Source organism: Arachis hypogaea, chromosome 6, assembly GCF_003086295.3.
Source record: "Arachis hypogaea cultivar Tifrunner chromosome 6, arahy.Tifrunner.gnm2.J5K5, whole genome shotgun sequence".
Taxonomy (NCBI): domain Eukaryota; kingdom Viridiplantae; phylum Streptophyta; class Magnoliopsida; order Fabales; family Fabaceae; genus Arachis; species Arachis hypogaea.
Window position 1 is genome coordinate 16,528,930 of NC_092041.1, and position 15,574 is coordinate 16,544,503.

At 29.2% G+C, this 15,574-nt stretch overlaps 1 protein-coding gene and 1 long non-coding RNA gene across 2 annotated transcripts; one reads left to right on the top strand and one right to left on the bottom strand.

Annotated features, from left to right (window-relative positions):
- Positions 1–172: 172 nt before the first annotated feature.
- On the top strand, positions 173–1,821 carry LOC140173335 (uncharacterized). Its single transcript, XR_011861953.1, has 2 exons — positions 173–452; positions 1,608–1,821. It is a non-coding gene; the product is annotated as an uncharacterized lncRNA (long non-coding RNA).
- A 2,230-nt stretch (positions 1,822–4,051) lies between these two features.
- LOC112696239 (sulfate transporter 3.1) lies at positions 4,052–11,038 on the bottom strand. Its single transcript, XM_025748885.3, has 12 exons — positions 10,300–11,038; positions 9,330–9,537; positions 8,844–9,015; positions 8,461–8,526; positions 7,354–7,467; positions 6,975–7,091; positions 5,868–5,994; positions 5,412–5,698; positions 5,140–5,330; positions 4,954–5,039; positions 4,786–4,862; positions 4,052–4,666 (listed from the first exon to the last, which is right to left on the bottom strand). The coding sequence occupies exons 1-12, from the start codon at positions 10,607–10,609 to the stop codon at positions 4,478–4,480; spliced, it is 1,944 nt and encodes a 647-aa protein (XP_025604670.1). The 5' UTR covers positions 10,610–11,038; the 3' UTR covers positions 4,052–4,477.
- Between the last annotated feature and the right edge of the window lie 4,536 nt (positions 11,039–15,574).

The window sequence follows — 15,574 nt, forward strand, 5'->3', positions numbered from 1 at the left end:
GGGAAAATATGGGGAGACAATATTCTTATTGTACAATACATACAATGGGGTTTAATTGAAATTAAAATTAAATTATGGGTAATTAATTAATTTTTATTTCTTTCTAATTTAAAATTTAAAACAAATTAAGATTACCGTGAATCAGAACAATAAATTCCCTCCTTTAAGACGACGTGACCTCTATTCTCTCGATTAATCTGAGAATCTCACCGCTTCAGTCTTCCGTCCGACACCACCAACAACCACCGTCGCCTACCCCCTCTCTCTTCCATTTCTTCTCTTTTTCTTCCTTCTTTCTCCATTTCTCCTCAATCCCTGTATGTTACCCTTGGTCTATGTGCAAAGCCCAACCCCAGCGAGAAACCTCAGTGCAACCCAGTAGCGGCTGAGCTCTGCTGCAACACTGCCTCTGCTACCTCTCTCTTTTCATTCTTCCCCTTTTACCAACGCAGGTTTCATGTTTCCTCCTATCCGTGTTCTTTCGTTTATTTATTTTAACTAATTTTTAATTCTGTTTTTAGTATTTAGATTAGGCTTAGATTAATGGATTGATATTTTTTTTATTCCAAAATATTTGATGGCTGATTTTTGGATTGATTGCTGCTTAAATTAAGTTTAAAATTCCTGTTTACATATTGTGCACACCATATGCTTGATGAAATGCCTGAGTGAAACTTTTTGTTTAATTCTTATGTTTGGCCAGCATTTGTCTTAAATTTTGTTATCTTTAGGCATTATAATTAGAATTGTGTAATGTTATGCTATTTTTAATGATGTTTAGATTGAGTTTTGACATGGCACTTGATTATTAGTTTTGTTTAAACACCAAATTGGTTTAAAATTTTAAATTTGGTCATTTGATTAGTGTAATTTAAGAAGTGCATATCATATTTAGTTAAGTTAATTGAATGAAACTACCTATTCATGTATGTTTTAAACATTCCACATGATTGCCATTAAATTATTTTAAATTCTCATCCTTATGCCTCCATGCCATGCCATGCATGCACAAATAAATTTGGTCACAACTCACTTCACAATTGAAAATATATGCTCTAAGTGGCTAGTTGATAAGTAATCACCCATGATATGCTTAATGCCTAGAGACCTGCATGAATCTTATTAGTGTAGTACATTTTTAAATAATATAAAATAGAACTAACTGCATTATTATTGTTAAGAGTTTTGCTGAAAATGTAAATTAAATAGAATAAAAAGAAGCATGCATGTTTAGATTAGGAATATATGTATGAGTATACATGATAGATAGCCTATGCATTAACAATGCAACTGAGTAATGAAATAAGTACATGGTGGTTGTATGTGTTACCTTTTGATATCGGTGGTACACAGTGTGATGTAACAGAAAATAGAGGTAGTTAAAATGCTTATATAATAGATAAAATAAAATAAGTAATTTAATTACTATCAATAGATGATGTTGATGCATTTTTTTCCAAGTTAATATGGGTAGGATGATGTGGTTCAGTTTTATTTGTGTATCTTTCTCTATGGAATTTAGAGAGAATTTTTTTGCATCTCATTTATTAATTGTTTATCTAAATAGTTTTCATGATTTAATTTGAATGTTTATTTCGTGATTATAGGTCATGCCACTATTGGATGTTATTGAGGTTGGAAGTGAAGAGATGAATTTTGGCTACATGGTTATCTTTAAACAGACACGTGAGATGTTCATTTCTGTAGACGATCAGATGTTCAATTTACTTGTGAATGCGGATGGTTATTATTGGCTCCCTATTTCTATGTGATGAATGTTATTTATGACTTAACTGACTATCGTGGTTTGCAAGAGCTTTTTCATTAACATGTTAATTTAGTGGGTATCTGGTCGTGATAGGAAAAAAATAATGCTACGGTATTTTCAGTCAATCTGGATGTTCATTTCTGCTTAATTTTGGATGTTCATTTTTCACATATAACCGGATGTTCATTATTATAGACCAAGGAATTGTTAGGTTTCACATTCATCCATTAGCTCACTATTACATCTGTTCAAAATGAATCAAATTAACTAGTCTCAGGGTCAAATATCATGAGGAAAATGCTTCACCAATTCAACTCATTCAAAATAGAAAAATGAAAAACACATATCCTTGAATACATTCATAATTAAAAAATTTCAAAATAGAAAAATGAAAAACATATATCCTTAAATACATTCATAATTAAAAAATATCATAATAGTAACTCTTTAGATGGTAACTTTCACTTTCAATCATTATGCCTAAGAGAATCCAAAAAAAAAAAAAAAACACAATCACAACAACTTAACAATAGTTATATAGGATCCACGATTACGTCCCTCTAATTGCATAGGAAAAAAAAAATAAAAACCAATCTGATGTCACGCCGCTGATACCTGCAATACGTTGCAATATGTTTTCAAATTAATAACCAATAAACAAGATAGATAACATGACAATGTAAAATTTAAAGAATCCAGTCAATATCTTGTTATTGTGTTGTTTTATAGGCGTTTAGACTTCGACTAATATAGGACAGCAAAAAGGCTTGGTATTTTATGGCTTAGATTTTGGCTTGCGTTGTGACGTAATCAAGGGTAGCAAACTGAGTTAAGTGGGGTTATTGTTATATTTGTGCAAGTATGGTCTGAACTCTAAAATTACAAAATGGGCTCGAAACTTTACATGTTCAAATAAAGCCAAAATATAATGACATATATACTACCATAACTGGATTAAGAGTTGCTGAGTTCAGAATTAAAACTGAATCCATCAACATCTAATTTTTCTAACCCCATACGGTTAAACACTTAAACCTGTTATTATATAGTAAACCTGGAAATGGTAGAAACTTGCTAGCCAAACATATTGAAATTCTTAGAAAAATATTACTCACGTAACCATCTATTAGGCACTTCCTTCAGCAATATTTATTTATTTTTGGAGATTGGTGCATTAATATTGACATCACTACCTTCGTATCATACATGTATTATTTTACAAAAAAAAATACAAACCATGAAAGAATTAACAAAAAAAAAAAACTTCCGATTCAATCCTCCAGTGGACCATATAATAAGCATATCTAAATAAAATAAAAACTATAATCAAGCATGGATACATGTGAATGTGAAAACCAACAATCTGATTACCTACTACAGTTTTTATCCAATTAAAGGGGCAAAAAAATCTATCATGAACACCAAAAATTTATCATGAACACCAAACATCCAGTACCCTGACGACAGTTCTGATCGACGGCGTCTCACCTGGCAACTGGGTTGCAGTGACGGCCGGATGTTCAGCGACGGCGACGAGATTGAGGGCAACACACAGGTCGTTTGCGTTCACCTGTGACCTTCCTCGGTTGCAGGTTGCGGGGCTCAGGGTTCTAGCGCCGTCAAGAGGCTCTTCAACGAATTGGGAGGGTTTGAGTGAGGGGAGGAGAAACAGCATAACAAAAGGGATTGAGGATTTGGGAAAAAAGTGGAAATAACAAAAACCTGGTGGTGTGTTAAAGTAAACAGTCATAATAGAATTAGGGTTAATTTTCATATTTAATTTCAATTTGGGCCTAATAAAGAACCCATTGTAGGTATTGTATGCATATTTTATTGTCTTCCTGGCGGGATCCTAGCTTCAATTCCTACTGGATGCACGCCAATGGGACCCTCCCTCAAATAAGTCTATCAGATTTTTGTTCAAGAATGAAATCTTATTGGAACTGTCCGGTTCATCCTTCGGAACCATATCCCATCCCGGATCTGATGAAATAGGATGAATTGAGACAGTATTTTGTAAATACATAATTATCTTGAATATATTAACCATTTCTTTACTTTCCGATCGCCCGGAAAGAACAAAAGAAACATCTTGTTCTTTCTTCAGCAATTTCTGATCTCTAGTAGACCTCTCAGTAGGATTCGAATCCAGATGTAGTTCTGACCATCTGTCAGAGAAAAAAGAATTATTGAACACTTGAGAAGAGGAACTTGGGTATTTTGAATAGATTATAAACTTCTAACCACATCAATATAAAAATGATGAATATAAGGAGATAAATGTTTGGCAACAAAACTCTTCTCATGTATAGTGTGTCAAATTCTTGACTAAATATCCAAGAAGAATAGCTGGGCTTCTTGGTTAAGATTTATTAAACTATATACATTATTCATTTCATAGAGAACATTTCATTTCTTTTCAACTCTACTACACCTACTTTCATGTCAATTCCATTGATTATCAAACTCAGTACATAGACTATATACCCTCTGTTGGAAACTTCTTTAGTTAACTTCCAACTGGGGCCTCACAAACTTGGACAAATTATTAAAATACACTTAGCATCTTCCTCTTTAGTCTTTACTATGATGCCCTCTAAGTATGATTTTCACTCTCTCCATCATGTCAGACACTGTTATGATAACTTGGCTGTGATTCAAAATTTTTGGCTTATACATGATCAAGATCAGTGTTTTATTACATTTGAATCAGACATTGTTCCATCCTCCTCCTGATTCATCTTTCTTGGGGTTTGGTTGATATGTATGGAGCATGAAGTTGCATGCTGCAACAGCCTCTTCAACTGTTAGGTACACCCACCTCTGCCCTATTTCATCAAGGAACTTTGCTTTATGCAGTTTCTTCATCACCTCGCTCCCAGGATTCACCAGAACCAGCTATTCACAAAGAAAAGGAGCAAAACAAAATGTTTAAGAATACTAGTTAAGAGGATAATAAATCATTTCTCTGTAAAACAAAATGTTGCAACATAAGACATAAGAGGAGAATAATTTACTTGTAGTCCTCTTCTCTCAACAATCTTTTTGACCTCTTCAAACATACTTATTCCACTTGTGTCAATGTTTGCAACAGCTGCAAATAAAATTAAGACTACAAATTAGACTCAAAATCCTGAGTAACAAATAGTCTTAATTAGTTGCTTCATATATAATAATTAACTTACCAGTCATATCCAATATCACATACTGCAAACTGTTCAGTCCTGAAGCTTTGATTCTGTCCTCCTCTTCATCAATCCACCTTGTGATCCTATGATCACATATTAAATTCTTCAGTTAATTAGTTTCCAGTAGTAAATTTGCATGTAGAATAAAATAGAAACAACTAGGACTGCCTTCTTAGTTCTTACCTCTCTCTTAAATAGCTTGCATTGGTAAAGTAAATTGGTGCATCAATTTCAAGAATTAGCATTCCAGGAATGTGTTTTGCATTGGGATATTGTTCCACATTTCTATATGCTCCAGTATTTGGAATGTTACCTAAAACAAATGTCCTTGGCCTTGCAACAAATAACAGTACACGAAGTACAGATATTGCTACCTGCAAAATCACATATTCATGCTATTAAACTTTATATTATACAAGTGACTATGATTAAACAATCAAGAGAGTGATACTTACTGCTATTACTAAACCAATTTCGACACTGCCAAAGACGACACCAATATATGCACTAATGCACACTAAGAAATCGAATTTGTCGATTTTCCAGAGGTGGATTGCTGCTTCATAATCTATGAGGCCGAGCATTGCAGATACTATGATGGCAGATAGTACCACAAGGGGAGTGTAATGGAACAATGGTGTTAGGAATAACAATGTCAACATCACTGCTATTGCCATTACTATGTTTGATGCTGCAGTCTTGCACCCAGCATTGTAGTTTACAGCCGAACGCGAAAATGGTCCTGAAACAACAAACATGCATTCATTTTTAAAGTCTCGTATCGTGTAAAAATGTAAGTCTGATCATCTTTATAATTGTGTGACAACCATACATCTAAAATTATTAAAGTTTTAGTAAAATAGAAAAATATTAAAGATCTAGATTTACATATGTTACTAATGAAGTAGTACCTGTTGCAAGGTAGCAAGAGGTGAAAGAACCAACAATGTTCATGGTGCCAATAGCTATCATCTCTTTGTTGCCATCAATATGGTAATTCTTAAACATGGCAAAGCTTCTTCCAACTGCTATTCCTTCCTGCACAAGTAAGGACCTTGCATTGTTTATGTCATCTACATCACAAGCTAGATTAGTATAAATTAAATAAGAATCTCTATTGCACTCATTTTCTCATTTATTAGGCTAATAACTTTTAGTTTAACAAAATACCTAGAGTTTGTTTGGACACTATTTTTAAAAAAGATTTTTCTTTTAATTATTTTTTTGAAAGATTTTTTATAAAAGTAAAAATGATTTTATGTTTGAATATCTCATGTAAAAATATATTTTTATCTATCAATTATGTTTAGATAAAATAAGATAAAAGTATTTTTTTGTTAATTTATTATGTGAAAAATATTTTTTTAAACAAAAAAATCTTTTAAAAATATGTAAATTGTAGCTTCTTAAAAAAATATTTTTTTGATATTTCTAGTGTTTTTATTTTTACTATTAGAAATTTGTCAAACACACTTATTGATTTAATGACGCCTAAATAAACACTTAAATTTTTTTTTTTTTGCCCCGACAGTATCTCCCAATTAGACAGAAACAGGTCAAGGATTAAAACACTATACAAGACCATTAACCAACTTCAGCAATTAGCATTTGTGTTGGGCCTCATTTTTTGTCATGGGCCTAATGGTGACTATAATGTTTTTGGTTGAGAATAATTTTTGAACATCTCCATTAGGTACAAAGAACTCAGTCCAACAACTGCAAAGCCCATATCCAGTTAGTGTAGCCTTTTTTTTTCCTTTTTTTTTTGGGTTTAATGGCGCTTAGGTATGATGTTAGTTGTTAGATTAATTTACCTACTCATATGATATGTATTTAATTTCTTATTTGACAAAGGTTAGGCATTGATTAGAGATGAGAAAATTATTTAGTGCGTTGAAATGTTTAGGTCAAGTGAGATTTAATGGACCAAACAAGTGTAAGATTTACCAAGGTTGCCAGGTTCCAAAGGAAAAATGAAATTGATTTTGATTTTGATTTTGATTTTGAGAGATACTTACCGCAAGGGCTATAATGCCGATGATAATGCCAGTTTTGATGGCAGTGTTCATATAAGGCGACACAAATACCAAATCTGTCACCGATGCTGGATTTAGCCCCTTCTTCAATTCTCCTATCTGATCCAATCACCGTTACAATTAAATTAACTCTTTATTTTATAAATTTATTATATGTTTTTTTTATTAATAATATTTTGGATAAATCTTTAAATAAATAAGATTTTATGTAAAGTTAATAGTGAAAAGTTGTTAAATGATAATTTAGTCAAACCTATCAAATTATTTAAAGATTCTCAACTATTAATTTCATACGAAAATAATTATACCTGAATTTCTACCAATAAAAAAAAAGAGGACAGAAAATGGGAATAATGCTAACCACTTGAACGCCGTGCTTCTCGGCGTGGGTGAAATAGACAAGGAGACTTCCCAAAATTACAGATGTCAATGGCGCCATTGCTGACACCCAAAACAGCTTTGGTTTTTGTTTGCTCTGCATCCCATCACATTCACATAATATTCATCATAATCATAATCACTTCCTAGGATATACTACTACATCAACACAAAATAAAATTCTTAGCTAGATATCATCACAGTAATTTAGTAGTACTTTTAATATTAGTCATTAATTATGTTTTTATATTAGTATGGTTAGATTTGATACGTAGATACGAAGAGTTTAAATATTATTTATTAGTTATTAATTTATATTTTAGAATATTAAAATACTTAATTTAGTGTCATGTATTTTAATTTTTATTTACTTAATTTTAATAACAAATTATAAATATATTTGTTAATTTAAACTTAAGAAAATAAAGCTAACTATGCTAATTAATTAATTAACAATTTCTTTTTTTTTTGTCATCAACTCTTGCCAACTACATATTATTTCTCATGCAGTAAAGAATTATTTATTTATTAGAATAGAGCTAGTGGGTTTAACTTATTTTAAAACTATACTAATTTAAAAGAAAATATCTCACATTTATAATACAATAATCGATCCAATTATTGAGTTCACTTCAATTTTTTGTTTTTCATTTTCTATGGAATAGTATCAATTATATATAAATATTGCTATACCATGCTTTTTGATGCATGGTTGCATTGGTGTTGGAAGAATCACGAAAGAATTGGATATCTAATTGCACAAATAGGGAAAAAGTATTAGTAATTAACTCAGTTAGGAGATTATTATTATTGATAAACATACCGATTCTAGAAATTAAATAGCATTATTCCCCAAAATATGGGGCATCGAAATAACAATTTATAAGGGCAGAGAATATATAAGAAATGTGAGAAGCTGCATCTTATCCGATCCCTTCATATTTGGTATGGATATAACTTCTTATTTTTCTATTGTTTAATTAGTTAGCGTTATAGCCTTAAAAAAATATGAAACGTGGTACATGAATATGCCATATATATATTAAAAAAAATAGTAAATTATTAAAGGTATGGGTTAGGCATCACTTACGAAGTATCTAGTGATGAGAAGAAAGAATATGAAGCAGCATCCTAACACTGCGCTTTCCCACCTCCACTGCAATTTAATAAATATAAACAAATATGAATTAATTAAAGCAATTATACTAAAGTGTACAAGTGAATTATTTTTAAATATTATTTATTAATTTATGTATAAAATGATAATAAATTATGAATAGTTGAAATGATTTATTTATTCAAAATATTTTAGGCTGAAGCCAAGTCTTAAAAAGAATACCAAAAACTATCTTTTATGAATATATAAATGATAGGAAATATTTTAGGAATAAAAAATGGTAATAACTTCTTCGTTCACATGTTAGAAAAACAATAAAATGTATAATTGAAGATAGAATGATAATTATTAATTACGTGGTGAGTTTGGGAGAAAACAGAACGCATGACGGAGACAAGATCAGCATGGTGTGTGAATCGCTCCAATCCCAGAATTGATTTCAACTGCTGCAGGCATACCACTGTTGCTGCTCCTCCCATGAACCCTACTATGCTTGCATGTGACAGAAAGTCCACTATGAACCCTAACCTATTTTATCATTCACTACTTGTTAATTCTTTTCTCTCTCATATCATTGCAAAGAACATAATAATGCTTTCTCCAACACATTACCATAAGACATGAATTAATGCTTGTGGAATTATGGAATGCATTATGCTATTATTAATATATAATTAAGATAAAGACTCAGATGCATTTATCTATTTTTATATAAATAAAATTATAGTTAAAAATCGTTAAATAATAATTTAGTTAAACTTATTAAATTATTTAACTATTCTTAAATATTAACTTTATATAAAAATAATCGTCGCTATCATAAGGATTTGTTGTAGTGGTACCTAAAGAGACCGAGTGAAGCTTGGAAGACACCAGCGAAGAAAGTAGCAGTGAAAGCGAGGTGTAGATAGAGCTGCGGGTTATGGATGTAATTAACCTCCTTACCCAACATCGACGCCATCAGAAGTGATCCAACGGCCACCGTTCCCACCGCCAAATCCCTTGAGCTTCCCATCATTGCATATATCAATGGCGGTATAAAGCTCGAATCTGCAACATATATCATCATTCATTGTACACTTCAAATCATCATCAACTTATCTTATTGCGCAACTCATCCTCGGACTTTCTTTTAATTTGAATACTATTAATTACTACAAAACAATTTATTATTTTTATCAAGTAATTAATCAATAATATTTAAATTATTAACTAAAAATATTAAACTATTCATTACAAATGTTAACAAAATAAATTGAAATTATTAACCTCTAAATTTTTTTATTAACTTTTTTGTTTACAAGTCATTCATTTATTAGGCAGATAATATTTTATGCCATGAAAATAGATAATTTAATATATTTCATCAAAATATTTAATATAATTATACTTAATAAAAAAAATATTTTCCAAACATATTTAAATATTTTTAAATATTATCATAAGTCGGTATATTTAATTTTATTTTTAATATATATTTTAAAATAAATTTAAAAAATAATATATATTATTAAAAATATTTTAAAATAAATAAAATTATTTTAAATATTTTATATAAATAAAAAATTATTAAAAATAAATAAAATATCATTATAATTTATATAAAACATATTTTATATTTTATATATATTATGATTTTTTGTGCCTTATATAATTTTAAAATTTATGAATTTTATATTATGATATGTCCATGGTAATATTTGTGTATTATAAAAGTAATGAATATTTACATAAAATTGATAGAGTAAATTTTGATGGAATTAATGTCAGTTATGAACTTCATGTTTCTAGTGTGTATAAAATAATACTCACAAAGTCCAAGAATGGGAGGGAGGTTGGCGAGCTTAGCATAACTGATGCCTTGAGGAATGGCCAAACTGGCGATGGTGATGCCGGCAATAACGTCCGATTTCAAGAACCTGAGGGTGTAGCGTGGTCCCCATTCGCATATCGGCAAGAAGTACTGCAGTGTCAGCACCACCTTCCTTGACGCCGCCTGGTTCTTGAACTGCCTCAGCGGGTCATCCGGGAAGAACGTCTCCTTCAACGAGTACTTCAACGACTTCATAAACGGTTGCGGCGGCGGAATCGCCACGCCATTTGGACACTCCTTATTACCCATAATATAGTTAGGTGCAATGGTTGAAGAAATGAGGAGGGAGAAGGGAATTGAGTTTGGTGGTGGAACTGACGAGTGTTTGCTGGAGATGTGTGGCTTTATATAAAGGGATTCAGTGTGCGTGTATGTGGTGTTGGATCATTCTTCGTTTTCCTAGTTTTGAGTGCGCTTCTAAATAATGGACCCCTTATTATTATTTATTCAATCTAACATTTTATATCACATATTCACATGAATTAAATATATTTCTGTGTCAGATAATTTACAGTCGGTATTTCAATCATTTTTTTCCAGATAGATGTGACTGTAAGTTATATTAATTTTTGATACCATGCACATTATTATTATTGAATAGTTGATAGCACAATGAAGAGATTAGTGGAAATGGGAAATTAAAGGGAAGGTGACATGTTAACCAAACAAAAACAAGATGGATGGATATTATTGACTGTTGCCTTAATAATAAGGTGAGTGAGAATTGAAATAATAATGATTATATAGTTTGGAACTCTCCCAGTATGCCCTCCCTCATGTCTTTTGTCTTGTATATACCTGCTGCCAAACACATGGTAGCAATATGCTACAAGCTCACGTATCTTATTCCTTTAAGCTTAATTACACAACACTGTTTGGCAAATGCCACTTCATTCATTCATCAACTCTAGATTTTCTTGTTTCTTCTTCTTCTTTTCTTTTTGGTTGAAACATAATACAGTGTATGTATATATGTGAATGCCTAACCAAAAGAGGTAAACAAGGTTTCAAGCCACATAATTTAAAAATCAAACCTATTTTATTAACATATTATATTATATTCATAATAATATTTTTACAAGGTTTATTATCTATGTATAATTATTTAAATAAGTAACAAAAATATTATTACATACTAAAATTAGCTATTAAAATCAACTATCTTGTATTTATATACAAATATATATGTATAATTTAACTTATTTTTAATATATAATTCATATATTTTAATGTGTATATTATTCTAGTAACTGATTTTTGTGTCTAATTTTAATATACACCTAATATAATTATTTTCAATGATACTAAAAGATAATAACCTACAAATATAGTTTAAATTAATATTTAATTTATAATCACACATTTATTATATTTCTATCTAATATTACTCAATTATTTTAACATACAGTAATTAAAAAACACAAAATAAAAATAAATAATAATTAAAAAATGTAAAATAAAATAATTACAAATTATTTTAAATTAAATTTTTATTTGTTTTGGGATACTAGTCTATTTATCCAAGTGGGTGGAATAACACTATTACCACTAGGGGTGCACATGGGCCGGGTGAAGCCGGGTTTGATGTGACCCAGATCCGACCCGAAATATACACCGGGTCTATTTATTAGACCCGAACCCGGCCCTAGACCCGATGAAACCAATACACTTTCGGGCCACAATTATACCGGGTGAAAACCGGGTGAAAACCGGGCCGTTAACATTACATTACGTTGATACCTTCTTGTAAGCTAGCATGTAAAAAATTTAAATTTCCAAGACTCCAACCATTAGTTAACATGGTAAAATTCACTTAGAAAAATATAACAAGAACCAACCCTTCTTCAAAATTAAAGCATAACCACAATCAATACTAAAGCATAACCACAATCAATACTAATATTGTCTAATAATACCAACTATTTAAATCAATACAAATAACACAATCTTATGTATTAGTCTAAAGTCTTATGCATTTTAAACATAAAATATTAATTTATAGTCTTATAATGACTAATAATACAAAATATTAAGGTTTACAATACTTAAATTCCACATAAGAATAGTCATAATCTATCACTAATAACACAAAATATTAATTGTGTATGATGACCGGGCCACCGGGCCGACTTCGGGTGACCCGAGATATGGCCCGGACCCGACCCAAAATAATGACCGGGTCTATTTTTGAGACCCATACCCGACCCTAGACCCGATGAAATCACACCAAATTAGTCCCTAAAGTGTTCGGGGCCGGGTCGGGCCTTCGGGCCGGGCCGGGTCTGTGCACCCCTAATTACCACACGCACATGTGACAAGTAAGTACATTTAGTACTTGTACTGGTAGTCTCGTCGCATAGAACAGATGAAATAATTATAAATAAATAATATGCAAATTATTATAGAGTAAAAAGAAACAAATTTATATGCAAATTATTATATTTTGTATGTTTTCATTATCTATAGTGTTACTAGCTTGCAAGTTTTTCCAATAATTATTTTCCCTTTTTTAATTAGTATTGTACATCAGCAAAATAGAGGACATTATGTGGTTTTATTGTACGGAAGAAGAATGATACAAATTAAGAGCATCCCGTGACCAATATAATTAATGTGCAACTTGTATATGGATATCATGTTTTGTTAATATAAAGATATAATTTAACGTGTGCATAAATGAAATTTATTATTTTGAATGAAGAACCTGGGGGGTTTAACTTTGTGTTCTTATTGTGAAATGGGGAAGACGCGTATGAATTATACATATATTTGAGTAAAGCATGTGAATGCAAATAATTATAATTTTATATGGTACATGATGGCATATATATATATTCTGGTCAGGGGAGAATCAAATGTCACGGGCATGGTCCTCTTTCCCCAGAAGACAAAAGAGGAACAGCAAACCTATGAAAATGTCTCTTATCTTTGGTCACATTATTGGATATATATAAATTTCATAGCCTTAATAATAGTAACTCTTACCATATATATGTTATTCAACTTGAAAATTGAAATGAAGCAACTCAAAATGCGTGGCCGAAAAATCAAATGAAATAAAGTTCGAGGAGTAAACACTTATATATAGTCGTCTCTGAAATTTACGTAAATAACCAATATAATTTTTAAGATTTCGAATTTTTTCATTATAATTCTCCAATTCTGAGCACTCAAAGTAATTTCTGGATATATTTCTAGTGATGAGTCTTTATCTAAGCGCTAATGTGGACTTGGTTTACTACGTTAGAGGGGTCTAACAACTAATTGAGCTAGCTGATTTTCAATTTGCATTGTACTCACGTTGGTTCCTCCTATTATATGTAGAAAAGTTCTATAATGGCATTGATTTTGGTAGTTAAGGATGACATAAATTTGACCAACAAATAAAATAATGATATATGACAAAAAAATTAAATCTAAAATAAAAATAATTCTCTCTTATAATTTTTTATGATTATTTTTATCAAAATAATTTTATAATTATATTTATAATTATTATTTTATTATTATTTTTATTTTTAAAAATAATTTTTATAATAATTTTTATTTTTTAATTAATTTTATTATTATTATTTTTAATAATTTTTAAAAATAACCCCAAATTTATTTTTATAATTATTTTTATTATTATTTTTATTTCTAAAAAATATTTTTTTATATTTATTTTTTTTGTAATTTCGAAAAACTAACCCAAAATGATATTCTCCCTCTTGGTGTTAGTTAAAAAAATCATAAAAAATTATAAGAGAGAGAATATTATTTTGATTTTAATTTTTTAAAATTACAAAAAAAATAATTATAAAAAATAATAATTAAAAAATAAAAATAATTATAAAAAAATATTTTAGTAAAAATAATTATAAAAATAATTATAAGAAATTATTTTTTAAAAATAAAAATAATAATAAAATAATAATTATAAATATAATTAAAAAATTATTTTAATATTTTTAAATTATTTTTATAATTATAAAAAATGATAAAAAATTATTTTAATAAAAATAATTATAAAAATTTTAAGAAAGAGAAAATTATTTTAGTTTTAGATTTAATTTTTTTTGTCGTATATCAATACTTTATTTGTAGGTCAAATTTATATCATTTTTAACCACTAAAATCAATGCCATCTTAAAACTTTTTATTATATGTAATCCTAAATCTCTAAATTTTTATACACTTTATCTCTTCTTCTTGTTCACCTCTTCTTCTTCTTTTTCATACAGTGAAGTCGCTACTCATGTCGATGATGGATGATGGTAGCACTGCAATGGATAATTCGAGTGATTTTTACCATCCAATTAAAGACCATTATTATTCACGTTAAGATATCTTAAATACATGAAGATAATAATGTGATAAAATACGAATATATTTTATATTGTTAGAGATATAATTATAGATGTTATTTTTTTTATCAGTTTAAATTTTTGAAATGAGTGATTTCATAATATAATATTAAAATTTTATGTCTGAATATTTTTAAATATTATTTTTATACGAAGACATTTTAAAGTGAGTAATTACCATTAAACCGTTAACATCGCAAGAAAAAGACAGTACTGGGTTCCTGTGTGTATATGAATTATATATACACGGTCCCTGTTGTGTGATGCTATGCCCTATCATGCTATATATACCTTTCATAAAGTATTTCATGATACTTATGAGATGCATTATATGTATATATATACGTACCACTTGTGTACATTTATGATACTTTTTTTTGTAATAAAAGTTTTTTATACTAAATAATTTGTATTATTTGAAGACAAGTTTTATTATTGTTACAAAAAAAAAAAAAAAAACTTTCATGCAGTCATTTCCCTTAAAATCACTTTTCAATTAGGCGGCCTCCTTTGTGCATCTGTCCTTTTTTCTTTCTCGTTTTTCCGCATTTTTCTTATTTTATTCTTTCCACTTCCTTTTTATGGTTATGTTTGATTCATATAAGGCTAACTTTTTTTCCAAAATGCTATTTTAATATTAAAATTAATTATTAAAATCAGTCATTTATAATAAATATATATATAATTTAACTCATTTAAATATATATTTATATTTTAATGTATATTTTAAACTAATTATTGATGTTAATAAATAATTTTAGTGCAAACTAATATGGTTGAATTTTAATATTGAAAAAAATTAGTGTATGTAATACATAGGTATTGAAAGAATTGGTTTTTTTCTTTAATATGAAATTATTTTTTTAAT